The 19,546-nt window shown below is 48.6% G+C and overlaps 1 protein-coding gene across 2 annotated transcripts in view; it reads left to right on the forward strand.

Annotated features, from left to right (window-relative positions):
* The first annotated feature begins 209 nt into the window (after window positions 1-209).
* The window catches only part of ptch2 (patched 2), a 28,417-nt gene continuing 9,080 nt past the window's right edge, over window positions 210-19,546 (forward strand). The window contains exons 1-16 of one of the 2 annotated variants that reach the window (XM_047590424.1): window positions 212-821; window positions 2,233-2,425; window positions 10,943-11,132; window positions 11,229-11,298; window positions 11,393-11,484; window positions 13,593-13,701; window positions 13,814-13,900; window positions 14,016-14,137; window positions 15,064-15,211; window positions 16,080-16,211; window positions 16,303-16,458; window positions 16,626-16,718; window positions 16,838-16,963; window positions 17,794-18,181; window positions 18,275-18,799; window positions 19,334-19,476. In XM_047590424.1, the coding sequence (XP_047446380.1) occupies window positions 675-821; window positions 2,233-2,425; window positions 10,943-11,132; window positions 11,229-11,298; window positions 11,393-11,484; window positions 13,593-13,701; window positions 13,814-13,900; window positions 14,016-14,137; window positions 15,064-15,211; window positions 16,080-16,211; window positions 16,303-16,458; window positions 16,626-16,718; window positions 16,838-16,963; window positions 17,794-18,181; window positions 18,275-18,799; window positions 19,334-19,476 (2,721 nt within the window). In that variant the 5' untranslated portion in view covers window positions 212-674. Of the gene's footprint in view, window positions 822-2,232; window positions 2,426-10,942; window positions 11,133-11,228; window positions 11,299-11,392; window positions 11,485-13,592; window positions 13,702-13,813; window positions 13,901-14,015; window positions 14,138-15,063; window positions 15,212-16,079; window positions 16,212-16,302; window positions 16,459-16,625; window positions 16,719-16,837; window positions 16,964-17,793; window positions 18,800-19,333; window positions 19,477-19,546 lie in introns of both variants that reach the window. The other variant, XM_047590423.1, reaches the window with a different exon arrangement.

Consider the following 19,546-nt stretch of genomic DNA (forward strand, 5'->3'; position numbering starts at 1 on the left):
TGAGTGCGTGTGTGCGTGCGCGGCTGTGCAGAGTTTATTGAAAGAGTTCCTCTCTCTCCCTCCCCCTCCTCCTCCTCCACCACCCCCACCCCCTCCTCTCCGTCCTCCTCCCCTCCCCTCCACTCCCCTCCCCTCCCTCCAGCCCAGGCAGCAGCAGCCTGGGTGGTCCCCCTCTCTCTCCACTTTGGTGAGCTGTTGCTTAGCAGCTAATAATAGGCGATGTTTGCAAAGTAATTTGCCTCTTCCTTGGCCAATGGGAGCCGGAGCACTTTTCCATCAAACCTCCCTTTTCAGGATTTGCCGAGAGGCGAACTTCTCCAAATGTTACCGCTACGGGATCGGAGTTAGACTTGACACGGACGGCTCAGACATAGGCTACTACTACTACTACTACTACTACTACTACAGCTACTACTACTCCTCTCTGAGACGTCGTTTCATAAACTATCGGGACGAATGAAGACAAGAGGATCTATACGGATTTCGGCGCATAATGTTGGGATGGAGTTTCGAGACTTGTTTGGCTCCAGGGAAGACTAGAAACCCTTCTTCTAATTTGTCGCCGGCGGTGCTGGATGCGCTCCGCTTCTATGTTGGATTATTGTCGCCGTTTCTGAACTCCAGCACCAGCTCTGTGTCGCTTCGCTCTGCGCCCCGTTCACCCTCTTTGGACTATGGCCTCGGATCGCGGGGTCCCAGGGGCCGGCGTCTTTGGAGATTTACCCCCGAGTTATACGCGCTCCCAGCCGCCTGCGAACCCAGACCTACTCCGGAGACCCAGCTACTGCCACGCTGCGTTCGCACTTAAACAGATCTCAAAGGTGATTCAGTGGCCGCAGTCTATGGGGGATTCACTACGGAAGGCAGGCAGCGTTCATTGAGTCGGCAGATTTGAGAGAGAGAAATCTTCAAAAGCAGCTTTTTATTATTATTATCATTGTTATTTAATCGTGAGCTGAGGGCGCATGTGGGAGTGTAGTGTAGGCTGAGGCAGCGGCTCCCTAACTGGGGTCCGGGGACCACCAGAGTTCCCCAAGAAGAGAAGAGACGACAGTGAAATGAGGATTAGTGCAGTTTAACAGTTTAAAATTCAAAAGAAACAATAGAATAGCCTGTATAAAATGACACTAAAGTAACTCAGATGCATGCTTTATGTTTAGTGGGTCAAAACCAGAAGTTTGCGCTTGCATGTGATTTTGGGAACCCCAGCTTAACAAGAGCCCGATTTTGGCAGCGCGATAACGTTGCTGTTTATTTGAATGGACATCGGCTTCTCATTCATTTGCGATGTTAAAGCCACCGTGAGGGAGCGAGGGAGGACTCGTTCCCATATCCCAGCCGTGCTGTGCGTGTTTTTGGCTTTGTGCAGCCAGCGGAGAGCGCACTGGCCCGGGGTCTGTTTGGAAATGTGGTGGGTCTTGTAAAGGAATTCACTGATTGAGTTTGATCTGACAAAGCATCTTTGGACCGCCCGGATGCTTGGACGTGTTTCAGCACTGCTGAGAGAAACCACAACACCAAGGCAGCGTCTTCTGCAGCAGTGACATTTGTAGCACAGGGACAGCTGGGCTCACGCCGAAGTAGAGATCGGAACAGATGTGTCAAAAAATATAGGAAAAAGTGAGGAATGAGCACTAGTGTGGAGTACACAGATGATGGTTTTAGCTCCAGGTCTAAACAGCTGTGTGTTTATGCATGAAGACAACTAAGGCTGGTTCCTTGTACATTTGAAAACATAACTTAAAATACATTATGTTCTTTACAATATATATGCAGTGACACCTTTTCAGTCAGACAGTGCTCATACTACTACAGTCTTTCGCTTTAGTTTTGTGTCTATGTTTCTTCTTCATAGGATTGTGCCCCTTTATTCATCTGATTATGAAATATGCAATTCCAATGCTACATGTGAGTTGTCCCTGCAGATCCTGTCTGGACTGAGAACAGGTGATGACTTGAGGTTTAAGCAAGAGTCAGAACACACACACAAGCTGGGGCAGCATATGCAACAGACCCGGGGTTAGCCTCCGAGCACAATAACTCAGATTAATATAAAGTACAGTCTTCTCCGCGTCTCATCAAATGCTGCCGTGTCGCTCAAACCCATTCACTGGAGACACTTTCAAATCTGCCCCCTTTGGACGCCTGTGCAGTGATGCATCATTTATGTGAATTAATATGATAATAACAACAATGTCCCTTTTCTCGCCCTCCCTCTTGCTTCAAATCTAGGGTAAGGCGGTAGGTCAGAAAGCTCCTCTGTGGATCCGGGCGAGGTTCCAGGCCTTCCTGTTCTCTCTGGGCTGCCACATCCAGAGGCACTGTGGGAAGGTCCTCTTTATCGGACTCTTAGTATTCGGAGCCCTCTCTGTGGGACTCCGGGTCGCCGCCATCGAAACGAACATCGAGCAACTATGGGTGGAAGGTGAGTCGAGATGCCTCTCGGGTGTTTGCTGCTGAGTTTGCGTTTGTGTGCGAGTGGTTTAGCTAGAGAGCGCAGCTCCAGGTGAGCTGTTCTCCTTCTGATAGTTCACCACAGGTTCATAGGCGGCCTGCGTGCTTTCAAGTTCATAACGCTCGGCTGGAGGTATCAGCCATCTATCAATGTAGCCGGAGTTTGAATGACAACAGTGGCTGGTGTGAAGGTGCAGGGTGGGCATGTTAGTGTCACCTCAGTGCCATGGGAGGGCACTAGGTGTTCAGTGACTGGCTCGTGTGGCTGAAATCTTGACGGGAGCAGTTTGGTTGAAGTTTTAGTTTTTTGAATTAGCGGTTTCATATTGGCTTGAGGATACAACTTTTAACACGTTTGTGTTCATTTCTCACACTGTTACAACTGCACGCAAACAATACACATCCAGTTTAACTTATAGACACACTACTGGCTTCCTTCTCTATATCTTCTGAGTGTCCTGATTTTTTGCATCCCACAACTTTATTTCTTGTAAACAGTCTTCACCTGACAACCGCGTCTTTGTCACTGCTGCTGCTAAATGCCCCCCCGTCTCTCACACACCTCTTTTCCTAGACCTGTGGCCGCTGTTTGTGATTCTCTACACCGTCTCTACGTTAAATATTCCCGTCTTTAGGTTATCTGTACATTTTCAGGCGCAGAGGCAGCTTTATTTGGTTTTTCACACTGGCCAAATTCCTTTTAAACCCCCAGGCTTTCAGTGCCGGGGCTGATCCCCGCAGCAGATGGACTGTGTGAATGGTTAGCCATCTTTGAGGGCTCTGACCCCTCCCCCCCTCGGCTCCCTGTGTGGTCCCTAACTATTCTTGGATTCCATTCAACAAGAGGCAAGCAGGCAGGCAGGCAAGCAGGCACCACCTCCCTACCCCCCTCCCTCCTTCCCTCCCTGCCTCCCTCCCTCCCTCCTCCTCCTTCTTCTCTCCTCCTCACAAGAAGAAAAAATATAAGTGAATGCAGCTGAAGTTTACCCACCTGTTTTGCACGCTCTAAAAGCGCCACAGCAGTTGGTGAATATAAACAGACTCTATAGGGTTTTTCGAGGCCCACCATGTCACTGGAGGACAGGAACAGGCGGCTCCCACAGGACCTGCGTGTGGAGGTGTCGGAGGAATCGCACGCTGCTGGTGTCGGGAGAAGTGTCGGGAGGCTGCACGCTTCACTTGCGCAGGGATTTTAAATAAGTTTGTTTGTCAGGTTTAAAAAAATAAAATAAAATAAATGCTAATGCGCACTGCAATGCATGGAAGTGGACGTTGTAACCAACCAAAACAAAGAAACAAGAGTTGGAATTTCAACTGTGTCCTTTCTCTTTGGTTTCCTTCTGGTTAGTGTAAAGCTCCAGGATTACCTCTCGAGCTAATTGGCCGGGCCATCTCTTAAAGGAGATGTTTAGATGTTTGCGTGCCAGTTGTTGTGCTGTGGGACTCCCAGAGTTGAACCTGGGGGGCTGAAAAGGAATGCTGTGCCTTTAAGAGGCCGTGGCCATGTTTCTAAAGTTTCTGCCTGCCTTGTTTCCACCAATAGCCCATTGACAAAGCTGCTAGGGCCTCAATGGAGAGTAAAGTGGTTCGGTAACAAGGAGAGGTTAGTTCTCCCTCTGTCTCTCCCTCTCACACACACACACACACACAAGCACATAAAACACACACACACACATGCCCCACTGCAAATAAGCCAGAGCACAAGAAGGAGGATTGAGATGCTTGCTAATAACGTTCCTAATTATTTTAATCAGTTATTATTTCGCTTTTTTTTGTAATGTATCTGGACTCGCATTTGATGTAAACATGCAAGTCATTTGCTTCACTTTTGTAGTTTGAAACGGTTCGCCCAGATTGCAGAATAAACAAAGTTCTCCCACTTGTATCCTAATTTGTTAGAATAAACTAGCTGTGAATTGACACCGTATGTGTTAACACTCTGCCACCTAGCTGTGTGTGTGCGTGTGTGTGTGTGTGTTAGGAACATATGCTTCCCATCATATATTCGTACCAGAGGCTGCTGCCCCCACAGTTTTCACACACACTCACGCACACACACATTCATCCACACACATTCACAAACACGTACACTCGTCATCTTTGTCACCTTTGCTATGTGGCTGCCGCTCGCCGGGCCGCCTGTCCACCCGTCCGCCCGCCTTAAGTTCCTGACTGCATCCCCGTCTGTCTGCCTGTGCGTTGTGTGTGTGTGTGTGTGTGTGTTTGGCCTTCTACCTGTCTGTCTGCCTGCTCTGTGAAGTCAGGCCACCAGGGCTTTTTTAATTGCTTCCTCCCTTCTACGGGACCGAAACGCCGTGAAGCAGAGCATGGCAGCGCAGTCTGTGTCTAGAAAGAGCAGACAGAAAGTTCCTTTTTGTTTAGTCCATACCTACCCCTCCTAAGCAAACACGCCGCAGCGTCACTTTGTTTGACTTTTGTTTGAGGAGCCTTGTGCGTTCGCGCCGCGGACGTGCACCTTCATGAGCAGGGGGATTACTCTCGCCTTCGGTCCACACACCTGTGTAGGTGAGAATAAAAGCCTCAGTATCAGGGTGTTTAGTCTGACAAGGAGATTAAGAAGCGTTTCTGGCTCACCGCTCAGTCAGTCTGAGAGAATCTGAGACAGACATCACCCATCAAATTACCTTCCACTCGCACAAATCTCTCCTTGTTTGTTTTAAATATGTTGCCCGAGGGATGACACTAGATAAATGATCCCTCTGCAGGTGTTTTTATTCAGAAATTGCACCGAGAAGCTAAATGATATTGTCCTGTAATCCCCTGTTTTCCCCTCATCTGAACAAAAAAACAAAAGTGTTGAGGGTGTGCGCCCTTGCTAGCGTGTGACCCAGTCCACAAGCAGGGAGGAGAAAGATCATAAAAAGAGGTGCAGGAAGAAGATAGGGATGAGAGGAGACAGTGGGGGGTTGAGGCAGGAACAGGGTGGAAGGTTTATGGCCGGCTCACACTTTTTTTCTTTTTTTTTGCGAGTGTTTTAGCCTGTCTCACTTGAGCAAACATCAAGTGTGAGACCGTCTCCTCCGCCTCACCATAAAGCGCATGTTTTTATGAGAGCGTTTTCCCTTTATAAAGCTGCAACTTTTTCTTTTTCCTTTTTTTTTTCTTTTTTTTTGTACCGAAATCTGTGAAACTAACGATTTGTGTTTGCTCCACGCTCGGGCGATTGCTTTAAGCTTCGTGTCAAACGGCGGAGACATTTTTAGCCGGGATTGTTCTCCCTTCACAAAGCCCCACTTTGAAAGCGCGTGTGGTTCACGGGGGGAAAGAGACGGCCCCAGTGCAAAAGTGATGGTGTTTACTCTGACATTAACTAAACTCATCCTTCTTGGCAGAGTTTGGGTGAGGCATGACAGACGCTGTACACAGGCTCAAGCTGTCTAAATACGAGTCGCACCCTGCGTCCCGTGAAAAGGCCGCGCAGGAAAGAGGATGGGAAGAAAAGCGCAGCCTGTAGATTAGCTTTAGCTGCGAAGCCGGGCCCGAGAAAGAGGCCGATTAAAAGAGAAGAAAGATGAGGAAAAAACACACGGGCGAATGCACACGTGGGCATTTCGGCGTTTGGAGCAGTTTCTCTAAACAAACCTCAGTGCGGCGCAGCAGGTAAATGCTATAATTCATTGGAGTGCACACAGCGGCCCAGTTCAGACAGAGAAAGGGAGCTCTATGAGGCATTATTGGAGGTGAATAGTGCGCGGTGGTGCCCCAGCTAGATAAATAAACTCCCAGCGTTCAGGGCCCAGGACCTCACTGGTAGAGAGAACAAACAAGACCAGAGTCAACCTGGGTCACTTCTAAATGTTTATTTCACCCCCTTCCCTCCATCCTTCGGTCTGAGTCTACCTCATTCCATCCCCTTTCTCACTCCCCCCCACCGACCCCCCCAAAAAAACACACACACACACACACACTCCTCAGCAGACAGACCTAGACCACCCCCCAACAAATAAACACACACTGAGCAGCTATAGATACACGCGCATATGACAGACACATGACTTTTCCTTCCTCTGTAGAGGAAACGCGCCAACTGCACTCTTTTTAAAGTATTAGCCTAAAACAAAGATTGGATCACTTTGGCAGTGTCATTTACAGTGATAACGTTGAACTACATTGCTTAACTTTGTTGCCAAAGCTTTAAAAAGAAAAAAAGAAAGCGCTGGACTCTTTGCTACACTGACTGTCCTTAGGCTGCAAACGAAAACGGGATGATTAAAACCTCGGTCAGTATAGTGTGGCGCCCTTTCTCTTCACGCTGAAGAGCAACCTTTGTCTCTGGCCCTGGCGAAATAAAACGACACCAGTCACCTTAGAGTTTGCACCATTTGCCTCTGTCTTTACACCCTGCGAGTATAAAAAAAAAGTAAAGGGAGAGGGAGATGGACAGAGAGAGAGAGAGAGACTGGACATTTTCTTGGTACTTGGGAGGGAAGAAAAAAAAAGAAGTGGTTCTTGGGCTCAATAAATTCATTTCTCATCTGAATGAGACCAGCAACGTGGAAAAATTTTGCTTTTCAGGCAGGGATGAATGTATGTTTCAACCACACATTAAGCAGTATTAGCGGTCAGTGGAGTGTCTAATGTGACTATTTTTCACAGTGGCCAACACTGCCCATGATTAGCATAATTAGCAGAGGCAAGCCTATACATATGGAAATAGAAAGTGCCTAAATGCCAACCCTGGCGGAAATTTATGTGTGGTGGCTAACACCGCTGGCACAACTGAATAGAATGTAAGTGAAACTGATTTTTCAGGTTGTTTTTTTTTTTCTGTTTTATACAGTTTTTAAGGTGTGATCGCAGAGTTGTGTTTTTTTTTTTTGTTTTTTTGTTTTTTTGTTTTTGGCTGATGCTGCAAGATCCAAACAGACAGGGCCAGAAACTGTTCATGCAGCGATTAGAATTGCAAACTATAACCAACAAATTCTGCCTTTGACGATTGATGAAGTGACACACTGTATTTCTATAGGTAAGATAGCAAAGTGCCAGCTTCTCTTTCTTGCCCCCTGCCTCACCCTCCCACCGCCGACTCTGGCATTGTTTACAGGCTGGGAAAGTTTTGGTCCATTTGCTTTTGTTGTGGAAAAAAAAACCCTTCCCTCTTTATTTTATTCTGCTGTTTGTTGGGAAACATCTGAAAGAAATTGAAGGGTTGAATGACAAAAGGGTCTGCATTCAGTCTGGATCCGTACTGAAGGATTGTATAGAGGCACGGCCCATCTGCTGGGGGCAGCCTGCTTTAGGCGGTGCCCTGGCTTGGGCATGCCATAGGGCAGTGCTGGGCTAAGGACCCAGAGTGGGGCATAGTCCTGATTCTGGTGGGTCCACATGTGACAAAAAGGGGGCTTTTGTGATACTGGGTAGCAGGCCAAGAGAACGAATGCTGGAAATCAAAGGATCTAAAGGACCTTTATTGTGAGTTGAGTGAAGAAGTAAATGATAGGTAGTCCATCGCAGGCTAAGGGTATTTTCCTGTTTCTCGCATTGTCCCTACTCCATGGTGGCCTTTTTGCATTTAATGCTGCATTTTGCTGTTTTGTGCAGGGATCAGGTGTACATTTCTTATGTTGTCATGCTGCGTAAATCATCCAATGCACTATACATAGCAAGCTAAAGCGTACATGTCACTTTCAGCCCTCTTCGTCTTGGGTCTTCCTCCATAGCAGCGTGGGGCCTTTCAGAGGCCCCCTAATCCAGCTAATCTACCACACTGAACTTTGAACGCGGCCTGGTCTGACCTAGCATGGCCTGGAACTGGGACTAGGCCTGTAAGCTACAAAACACAGAATAGAATAAAATAGAATAGAAAGACGGCATTTTTAACTGTGGTCTTGGCTCGTCCTAGAAGCCAGATGTGCATATTTCGCCGAGTTAGGTGAATCTGGGCGTTTGGCTTTTGGGGATGTAAGGGTCAGGTGGGGAGGAAATGACTGGGGTCGGCGCAGACAGGGTCCAGTGTTTTCCCCCGATGCGCACACGCACTCAAGTACGCGAACGCACACATTCAGACAAACATTATATTTGTTCACCAGCGGCCATGAAACCATGTCAGGGCTTGTTATGACATTTTCCCCTTGCTTTTCGCTTTCCCAGTGTCGTAACTGTTGTGAAAGCGCTTTTAGTGGTGAAGCTAGTAAACGAATTCATATGTGGCGCCCAAAAGAGTCGGGTTGTTTGCTAAAAATTTGTAAGACGGTGGTCGAGTTTGTGGAAAACGTCCAGAAAAAAAACTGGGGATGTGATTTAGACAGAGCTGTGATCGTTTGTGCTAATTTCCCCCCCAAATTTCTGATCACGTCGCCAGACACGGACCAATATTTCATGTTTCAAAATTGCTCGTGTAAAAAAAACCCCAAAAAACTCACCAGTCGCTGGGGTGTTACAACCCCGCTCTCTGCACTCAAAGGCGCTTTCTTCCCAGGGTGGGAAAATTTCCGGGAACTGTCTCTTTAAGGCTGCGCGGAGCGCTGCCTGAGTGGAGGGAGCGAGTAGAGAGAGAGGGGGTGGGGGGGGGGGGCCGAAAAAAGAGTGAGAAAGAGAGAGGCAGCGTCAGAAAGGGAGAAAGAGAAAAGGGAGAAGAGAAACAAGGAGACAGAAAGAGAGTGGAAAAAGGAAGGTTCCCTAATGGAGTGAGAGGCGAACCGAGCGGAGAAGAAGTGACTCGAGTAGCTGTGAAGCTCAGAGTTGGGTGGTTGGGGCCGGACCAGGGGTTGAGGAGAGAAGGCGAGAAAGAGAGTAGAGTGAGGACTGGCTGCCTGGGTGGTCCAGATGGGAGGAACGAGACACAAATAGCTATAATTTACTTCAGGAGGCCTGTAATTACAGAGCCAGAGTCTCTCCGAGCCACCCAGTTCCTGTTGGGATCAAAACCCCATGCTGCAGAGGTTAACATACGAAATGTCAAAAAAGGTTTAACAGATGTCAAAGAGGTCCGCGAACGGAAAGGGTTCCATTTTGTAGTAGCCTTTTTGTGATTGGAAATCCGAGTGGGAGGAAACCACGTAGCGTTGCGGGGAACTGTAGGTGTAATCACTGCTTTTATACCAAGCCCCGGCTCCTTGCACGTGACGGCGTGAAAATGATTTAATCAAAGTCGGATACACTCTAGCGCAGCTCTTTAGTTTTGATGCCATCCTCTCAATTCTGCGTATTCTTTTGCTCCTCCTTCTGAATAAACGCTTTACTAACATGTTGATTTTGCGCGGCCAGATGTGCAAAGAATAGTTGATAATAGAGCACGTCCCATTTTTAAGGTGTTTTAGGATGCGCTAAGCCACACGCCAGTGGCCGCAAATAAACACGGGGACCTGATATCCCCAAGCTCCTGCGAAGGTAATTAAAGCCTTGAAAGCGAAGCCTAGAAATATTGGACTGTGTCTCCGAGGCCCACGGAGTTCCAACCTGATCTCACACTTTTGCGGCGTAGGCTGAATAGTTTGTTTTTTCTTTTCTCCCCATCAATTATAGGAGCCTGTTCCAGGCTGGGGGAGGTGCAGGGAGCGCGAGGGAAAGAGTGAAAGACAGAGCAAGAGGGAGACAGATGGAGAGAAAGACGGAAGCGAGAGGGTTAAAGGGAGCGGGGACGTAGATGCTCGGGAAGTTAAAGCCGGGACTGAGAGCGGCGCATGTGAAAGTGGGCAAAAGAGTGACAAAAATTAGAATTAAGAAGGTGGTAGCCCCTGTTTCCCAACTTCCCCCACCTCCCTTCTTTCCTCCCCCTCCCTTCCCTTTCTCTCTCCGGGGTTGTCATGTAGTGGGACAGCAAGAGGGGCAGACGGGCCCTCTGTGATCCAGCGCGGCATGTTTCATGTCCACTTGGCACAGGCACAGATCCCCCCGGCTGGCAAACTCTTTTCAGGGCAACCTCCTGTAATTAGGGGGCTGGGGTCTACCGCACAGCACAACATAGCTTTCCCTCTCTCTTTCTCTGTTTTTTTTTTAATTTTTTTTTATATCCTCCCTAAGTCTTTTCTGCCTATCACCACCTCGTTGATGATGTGACTTTCATCTTTCTTTCTTCCCGTCTCCATGAGTCCGGTCACCTTTCCTGTTCATCTTCTCGTGACGCTAATCACTTCTTCCTGTCTTGATCAGCTTCTCCTCTCTGGAGGTGGATGTCCACATCTGCTGCCCTAAGTGGAGCAGTAGAGGGTTTTCGGGGGCATCAGAAGACTGGTTTTTTACTAACTAACAGGGCACATCTGTTTCGCAGAAGGAGCCAATGAGAAGCCGTATTACTCATTTCTCTTGGCCAGACACTGGCTTGTGTGAAGTGCCTTCAAAACCAACACTGGCGAAGGCCAAGGGCGTTGGTCAATATAAGTGTGTGTTCTTGTGCGAGTGTGTGTGCGCGCACATGGACGCACAAAACGGACTTTGTTATAGGATACTTTCAGTGTGCGTTAAATTATCTGTCTATCTATTTATCTTTTCCACTACTCATTTTCTGCCTGCTCACTTTGTGTTCTAGCTGGCAGTCGGGTGAGCACAGAGCTTCGCTACACCAAGGAGAAGCAGGGAGAGGAGTCGGTGTTTACCTCACAGATGCTCATCCAGACCCCCAAAGAAGAGGGCACGAATATTCTTACCCAGGAAGCTTTGCTGGTTCACATGGAAGCCGCCCTGTCCGCCAGCAAGGTGCAGGTGTCCCTGTTTGGAAAGTAAGTCTACCCGTCATGTGGAAAGTTTTTTTTTTTTTTTTTTTGTAATTATGCAACGAAAAGTGTAATTTAAAAAAAATGTTTTCTTTCTCACAGATCATGGGATCTTAATAAAATATGCTATAAATCAGGAGTTCCTATTATAGAAAATGTCATGATTGAAAGGGTAAGTTGACAGTTCTTTTCGAATCGTACAGTATAAGTGCATATTTGTCATGTTGTGATATTTAATAATCTTATTTTCTTCTTCCTGATCCCAGATGATTGACAAGCTATTCCCCTGTATGATAATCACCCCATTGGACTGTTTTTGGGAAGGGGCCAAACTACAGGGAGGCTCTGCCTATTTACCGTAAGTCTTAGAATATTGCCCCAACGTAATTTCTTTTTCTTTTCTTTTTTTTTTGCACGTTACATTTCGCGGAAGCTCCCTCTCTCTGTGCTGTCATTGCTTCCTGCATCCGATCTGAGTAGGGTTTTCGAAGAGGTCCGTAACTTTTAACACATGCTGGATGGAGACATACAGTTGGGCTTTCAGTAGTCTGTCAGTGGGCGCTGTGACTGACAGCGGCGGCCGGTAATAGAGTTCTTTTAGGGCCCAGAGAGGGACCGGAGGGGGGTGTCCTGACAGAGAAATTCAAAGAGAGAAGTTTAGGGAGAGATGCAGCGAGAGTGGAGATGGCTGTAGCGGGGTGGTGGGTTGGTAGAACGGAGGGCGGGAGGTGGCGGCGGCGGCGGCGGCGGTGGTGGTGGTGGTGGTGGCAGGGGAGCCCTTTGGGTCAGACAATGGTAAGCATTCTTTCAGTTTACGAGTGAGTGTCCATCAGTGCAGGGGCCCCGGAGGAGGGAGGGGGGCCGGCTTTGTCAGCTCACGGCTAACACTCGGCATTCTCATGGTAATGCCCCGGGCTCCCAGCTCCCAAGTTGTCCAACAAATAAAATGGGCAGTATTCAAGCCTCAAGTCCCCCGAGAAAGACAGAGAGAGGCTACAAGACAGTTAACAGTGGAGTCTGGGCGTATTTGGGCATTTGCAGATTCGGGTTTTTTTTTTTCCTCTCCTTTTTTCAAGGACAAAGTTCTCTTGAGAAATTGAGTCGCTGAAAGGGATCTTTTTTTTTTTCCTTCTTTTTTCGTCGTCAGAAGTGATATTTCAATCGAGGGCTCAGTTTATAAAAGATAGTTTAGATCATAGCAGATGTTCCTTTGCGAAGAATTTATTTGTTTATATATCTGTCCGCGCTGACTGCAGCGTGTTGCATGACAAGCCAGCACATACAGAAACAAACAAAAGTTTCCCATCTCTTTGCGCGTCCCAGTTGGTTTGTGTGAAAGCATGGAGAGAGGGAGAAGGGGTCTTTGATGATTCACACATCTTCCAAGGATTCCTGTAATTCACACAAACTGCTCAACATCTGTTGTTGTTTATTAAGTGTCTTTACCTCTTTTTTTTTTTAACTAACTTGTCATGCGGAGATAGAGAGAACTCGCGGTGGCCACCGAGGGCAGTGCCCCTTCAGTCGGCTTCTGCTTCAGCCCTGTTTTAAATGTAAAAGAAGAGAAAGAGTGCAATAGAGAGGGAGAAAGGGGAAGAGAGGCAGAGTGAGAACGAGGGAGCGAGAGAGAAAAACTGAGGAGAACAAAAAGCAGCAATCTATGAAAAAACAAAAGAGCCCGAGCCTGGTTCAGTCAAGCAAAAACTAGCTGATAAAGGAGTGTCTTTGCAACCAGCGGCAAAAGGGACCCTGGTATGTGGGAATAGGAGAGGAGCTCCCTTCATGAGCCATTGGAGTGAGGTTGAGGCTGGGTTTGAGATACTTGGGATTCTTTTATTTCCCTTTCTTGTTTTGTCTCTGTGTCGTCTTGAATCACAAAACGGAACCTCAGCGTCTCGCCAACAATAGCGCATCATTTCTTCGAGTCTAAAAAGCCATTATAGGTGAAGCATTTATCTCTGAGTACTGTCAACTCTGAAATATATCTTAGCTTTAAATACAATAAATCCACACTAGCGTCTTACAATAGGCCGCAACACGTGAGCTATTTATGACCCAAATAAAAAAAATAGTGAGGTTTCGTTTCTCCTTTCCCCCCCGCCTCCCATCCATCCTCTCAGCCTCCCTCCTTATCAAGATGTTCGGGAGGCAGAGGTAATTGTTATGACTCGGTGCAGGGCACTGGGGAATGAAAGTGAGCAGGCAGCCACCGTGCCTTTTCCCTGGGCATTGTGGCAGCGTGAAACAGGATAATAAACGCTATTTTATCCTGTATCTGCGGCTCGCCTCCTGCGTAGCCCGGTGCAACAAAAGAGTGAGACAGAAACTGGACTCAGAGTAAAGATTAGCTGGAACGGATAGCCGCGCAGACTCGCAGAAACAAAGTGATGAAAGTTATCGTACGCTTCCTTCTCTTGAGTCCTGATGTTATTTTCCACTTACCGTATGTACGTCTCTGCTTTCCAGGGGTATGCCAGATATCCAGTGGATGAATCTAGACCCAGTCAAGCTGATGGAGGAACTGAGTCAGTTCACGTCTCTGGAAGGATTCAAGGAGATGCTTGACAAAGCCCAGGTGAGACACACAGCTACAAATCAGATATACAGTATTTACTAAATAGAAGACTTAATTTTATGAGCGACTTTCCAGTTTTTAATGTTCTGATGTCTTTGCTTGGACTCCTTAGGTGGGACATGCCTACATGAACAGGCCTTGTCTAGACCCTTCAGACCCCGACTGCCCTCTCAGTGCGCCCAACAAGGAGCAGGGAGAGGTAAAGTCAAACAAAAGAATGCAGCTTTAGCCATCATATATATTAAGACGTAGTATGTAGAAAAAGGTATACTACATAAAAACTTTGCTAAGTTTTCTTCTCCTTATCCATTCAGAGTCCTGATATCTCCGGGCGTCTCCAGGGGGGTTGCCATGGTTTCAGCCGGAAGTTCATGCACTGGCAAGAAGAGCTCATCCTGGGAGGACGCGTCAAGAACGGCCAGGATACATTGCTAAGGTGTGTGTGCGTTAAGACATGCAAAGAAAAGACCGAACGCTGTGGCTTCGGATGATTTTTGTACGCAATAGGTTTCTCCTTGTCTGGTTGTAGTAGTGCAGCTGGAATTATTTGATGCAGTCACCACCAGCCGAGCTGGCGGCCCTTTAGCTTGAAAGCTGCCCTGACTGAGGAATCTGTTTAACCCCTAATAACTCCACCAACACATGCTAGGAATGCCTCGTACCAACAGGGATCAGTTTCCTGCATAACCCTGGTCCGGGACAGACCAATTAAAGATGAGTGACAGCCAGATAAAGCCCTCCCACTCTGCCGTGCGTTTCAGAAAAGGGGAAAAACACTTTAATCCAAATCTGACTCAAGTCTCTTTAAAAGATGCTCTCCAGAGTTTTGTTTTTAATCTGCTGATTTCAAGTGGATTTAAGAGTAAGGCCAATACAAATGAAGTGTCAACATTGGGTCAGAGCCCAGACCAGGACCCACGCAGGCCCAATCGAGCCTGGAATCAAAGAGGACCCCGGTCCCATCTGCGAGAGCCACTCTTAGCGCTGAATGTGATCTATGGTGATGTTTCTTTCACATTTCAAGCGGCACTGCTGCTGCTCGCTTGCGCGGGTGCCAAGAAAACCTGAGGACATCTGGGATCTCAGCCTGCAGACGGACTAGATAACACCTGCTTTAAGTTGTTTACGTTGGCAGACAGACAGGCAGACAAATCCTGGAAGAGACGGCACCTGCCTTTTAGCCACTCACAGAGAGGCTTGTGCCATTAAGGTTCAGGGATACTAAGAACATCTAAACAGTCAGAGTGAAAGATGTTTAATGTGCCGGTTATGAGATGGATGATGCAGGTGAGGCAAACCATATTTGTCGGAAGAGCCCGACGCCTCTGATGTGTCCTAAACTGTGCGCGCTGTGTTTTACAGTGCCGAGGCGCTCCAAAGCATGTTCCTGCTGATGAGTCCAAAGCAGCTGTACGAGCACTTTAAAGACGACTACGAGATCCATGACATCAACTGGAATGAAGAGAAGGCCACGGCCATCCTTGAGTCCTGGCAGAGGAAGTTCGTGGAGGTATGAACACACACAGTAGAACTTTGTTGGATGCCGAGAAGATGTAGGAGGCGTTTCTTTGTCCTCACGCAGCCTTGTTCCGCTTTAGCGCACACATACACACCCAACCACACACACACACACTGAGACTTACTCTGCAGTGTCTGAATTCCATCAGTCTTCAGCTCCCTTGTAAAGCGAATCGCGGGGCAGACCGGGGCACCAGGTTTGTGTAGTTGTGTGTGTGTGGTAGGCCAATCATCTCTCTCTGTCAGAGCCCTAGTTATAGGAACAAGCTGTTGCTGTGATAGCTGACACCCACCACAGTGAGGGTAAGCGGGGAGGGAGGGAGGGAGGGGAAGGGAAGGGAAGAAAGTGCGGGACATGTGGAGGGGGAGGAGGGGCAAAAAAAGTCAAACGTAAACTGACAGCGACACGACAGCCTTCTCCCGACGCGTTAAAAGAACAAGAACCGGTCGGTTTGAGATGATGGCTTAGTAGTGCGCGCAGGTAAACAGCTTCGGCTCATTCATGGCACAGGGCGCAGAGGGCCGTCTCCCGGGCCATGTGATCCCATCCTTTTCACCTTTGACCCCACAACCTCTGGCATCTGTGCTCATTACTCCTCAGTTGTCATACTTATACACGCACACACACACACGCATGCTACCACATGTAAAAACACACTCATACTCACTTTCAAAGACATTTCAAAGGGACCGGACCCTTTTTTTCCACTTTAGGGTCCTAAAATATGGGGCTGTAGGAGGAGGAGGAGGCCTGTATTAGCGCTGTTTAAGGCCATGCGTTTGATTCCTTTTGGGTGTCGAGTTTTAAATTAGGCATTATAGCCGAACCCTTTGGTAACTCATTGATATTTATCCTCCAGGTGGTTCACCAGAGTATCCCATCCAACTCCAGCCAATCCATCCACGCTTTCTCTACCACCACCCTCAACGACATCATGAAATCCTTCTCCGATGTCAGCGTCATCCGGGTGGCTGGAGGCTACCTGCTCATGGTAAGCATAGCAACTCATTCCTGTTTATTAACTCTGAGTAATAACACTTCCCGTGTTGCCCTAACAATACGTGTGGCTTTCTCCTGCGCAGCTAGCCTACGCCTGCGTGACTATGCTGAGGTGGGACTGTGCTAAGTCCCAGGGGGCCGTGGGGCTGGCCGGGGTGCTGTTGGTGGCCTTGTCGGTGGCCGCAGGACTGGGCCTTTGCTCGCTGCTCGGCCTCTCCTTCAATGCTGCAACCACACAGGTACAACATAAAGAAAACCACATTCATTATATAGTTTAAAGGGAGATTTTAACACAACGGGGGCTGAGGGGGGTGGGGGTCTCCTTTTGATGTGAAGCCCAGATTTTGACATTCAAATGCTCATTTTGACCCTTCCCCATTCTCCATTGATGTGTTTCCCATCCCAGGTGCTTCCCTTCCTGGCACTGGGGATTGGTGTGGATGACATGTTTCTGTTGGCTCACTCCTTCACAGAAACTGGAAGTAACATCCCCTTTAAGGTAGGTTTCCTCTCCTCTCCTCTCCTCTCCTCTCCTCTCCTCTCCTCTCCTCTCCTCTCCTCTCCTCTCCTCTCCTCTCCTCTCCTCTCCTCTGACTCGGCTCTGTGTTTCTTCCAAAGGAGCGAACGGGAGACTGTTTGCGTCGCACCGGCACCAGCGTGGCTCTCACTTCCATCAACAACATGATTGCGTTCTTCATGGCAGCTCTTGTGCCCATCCCCGCCTTGCGAGCTTTCTCACTGCAGGTACGTTCTGATTGCACACGCACACACACACTAACACGCCCCCCACGCGCATGCGCACAGACATAAACAAGAAGTACACAATCGCACACCGTGAGGCCTGAGGCTCCTTTGAAAATGAAAGAGATAACTTAAAAGTGGTGACATTTATTCAGGGCCAGGAAAGCCTTTGTTCCTGGTTTTATTGCCGCTGCACCTAGAGGGCCAGCATTTTTATTTTTGTGTGTGCATGGGTCTGAGTGTGTGTGTGCATGTGCGTGCGTGCGTATGGGCGTGTGTGTGCGTGCCCATGTGTATAATGGGGAATAATCAGAGCAAAGAGAGTGATGAACAGACAGAGCGAGGCAGACAGAGAGGGAGAGAGGAGGAGGAGGAGTGGATCAGTATATCACTAGCCCGTCAAGGCGGTTTTCTCTGATCTGTGACTAACCGTGGGTGGTCTGAAACTCACAAATACACACGCGGAGATGTACACACACTGGAAACCACAGTCAGTCAGAATGTCAGCTTCAGGAGCTGGGGTGAGCGGGGAGGCGGTGGCAGTAGCAGCGGTGAAAGGTGATGGTTTTGCTCAGACTCGCAACATATATACCACTTCTGCTTCTTTCTCTTATTCTTTCTAGCTGTTCTTCTTGGCACCCTCTCTGTTTCTCTCCCCTCCTGGCTTGCTTAGTGTTCCTGGCTTGTGATTTAGAGAGAGGCTTTTCTTTACTTACTGGGCTGTGGTCTCAGTCACTAAAAAAGTTCTGACTCTCCCCAGCTGGGCTGCAGTGTCTATAATTTCACAAACTGTTCTCTGTCTCTTCTCACTTTGTCTATTTTTCTCTCCCTAGGCGGCCATTGTGGTCGTGTTTAACTTTGCCATGGTGCTGCTCATCTTCCCCGCCATCCTCAGTTTGGACCTCCACCGGCGCGAGGACAAGCGCTTGGACATCCTGTGCTGCCTGTACAGCCCCTGCTCCGACCGCGTCATCCACCTCTCTCCGCACGAGCTGTCGGACGCCGGGGAACAGCCGCACACGCCCGCGGCTGGAACGGCACACGCGCACCAGTACGCGGCGGGATCGACAATCACCACCAGCACCCAAATCACCACGACGGTGCAGGCATTCACGCAGTGTGACGCCGCAGGCCAGCACATCGTCACGATCCTTCCGCCCACCTCCCAGATCTCCACCAGTCCTCCCTCCATCATCCTCTGCCCCACCACTCAGTCTCAAGGTAAGAGGTGTAGCTTAATGAGGTTAATGAGGAAGTTCGAACAAAGTCATTATACCAAAACGCTGATTTCCTGCTCGCATCTCCTCTTTCTAGCCATCTCACCTTCTCCCACCACCACTTCTGTGCCGGACCCGTATGGCTCCCAGCTCTTCACCCCGACCTCCAGCTCCACACGGGACCTCTTAGCCCAAGTGGAGGACTCCAAATCAGGGAAGGAGTGCGTCCCACTCCCTTTCCTGCACTGGAACCTGTCCAGTTTTGCCAGGGACAAATATGCCCCCCTGCTCCTCAAGCCCAAGAGCAAAGCCATTGTGGTTGTTCTCTTCCTGGGCCTCCTGGGCCTCAGCCTGTATGGCACCACCATGGTGCACGACGGCCTTTACCTGACTGACATTGTGCCGCGTGACACTAAGGAGTACGACTTCATTGATGCCCAGTTTAAGTACTTCTCCTTCTACAACATGTACCTGGTGACCATGGATGGATTCGATTACGCCCGCTCTCAGAGGCTGCTGATCCAGCTGCACAATGCCTTCAACTCTGTTAAATATGTGGTCAGAGACAGTGACAACAAGCTGCCGCGCATGTGGCTGCACTACTTCCAGGACTGGCTCAGAGGTAAGAGTTCAATCTCTGCAGTGTTATGTTTTTTGAGGGAGTCAGGCAATAACTCACTCGCTGTCCCCTTGAGGGTTTTCGATGATGATGTCAGAATCCGGTAGAGGGTGCAACAAGTTTTTTCAGGTGTGCCTTTTTTTTCACTAAGGACGGCAGCGCGTTGCTACGGGTGGGTGTGTGGGGGGGTGAGAATGTGCAAAGGGTGAGTGAAAGTTCAGTCACGCTGTTTACCCCCATCCACCTGGGCTCAGGGGTGGCGTGGTAGATGAGTTGGGGTCGTAGGTTATCTGCGTGTGTGTACATATGTGTGTCCTCAGGCTAGAATGTGTCAGAGGCCCAGTCAGGAGGAAGTAATAGCCAACAGGTCAATCAGAACCAGCTGGAAAAAAAACAAACAAAAAGGGACGGAAAAGGAAACTTAATATTTCAAGCCATCACCGTCCACGTATAAGTCAGGCAACATCTATTATGAAAATAGAAAGCAGTTATAAATTACAACCACCGATAACCCTGTCCGTCTTGCCTCACGTGCAGGTCTTCAGGCTGCTTTTGATGCTGACTGGCAAGCAGGCCGGATTACCGCTGATAGCTATCGTAACGGCACAGAAGACGGAGCCCTGGCATACAAACTCCTCATCCAGACTGGCTCCAAGAAAGAGCCTTTTAACTACAGCCAGGTATGTTTAAGACCCGAAAGGGAGAGAGAAAAAAAGGACTTTGAAGCAGACAAATGGATGCCCTTGTCAT

This window comes from Mugil cephalus, chromosome 7, assembly GCF_022458985.1.
Source record: "Mugil cephalus isolate CIBA_MC_2020 chromosome 7, CIBA_Mcephalus_1.1, whole genome shotgun sequence".
NCBI classification, from domain to species: domain Eukaryota; kingdom Metazoa; phylum Chordata; class Actinopteri; order Mugiliformes; family Mugilidae; genus Mugil; species Mugil cephalus.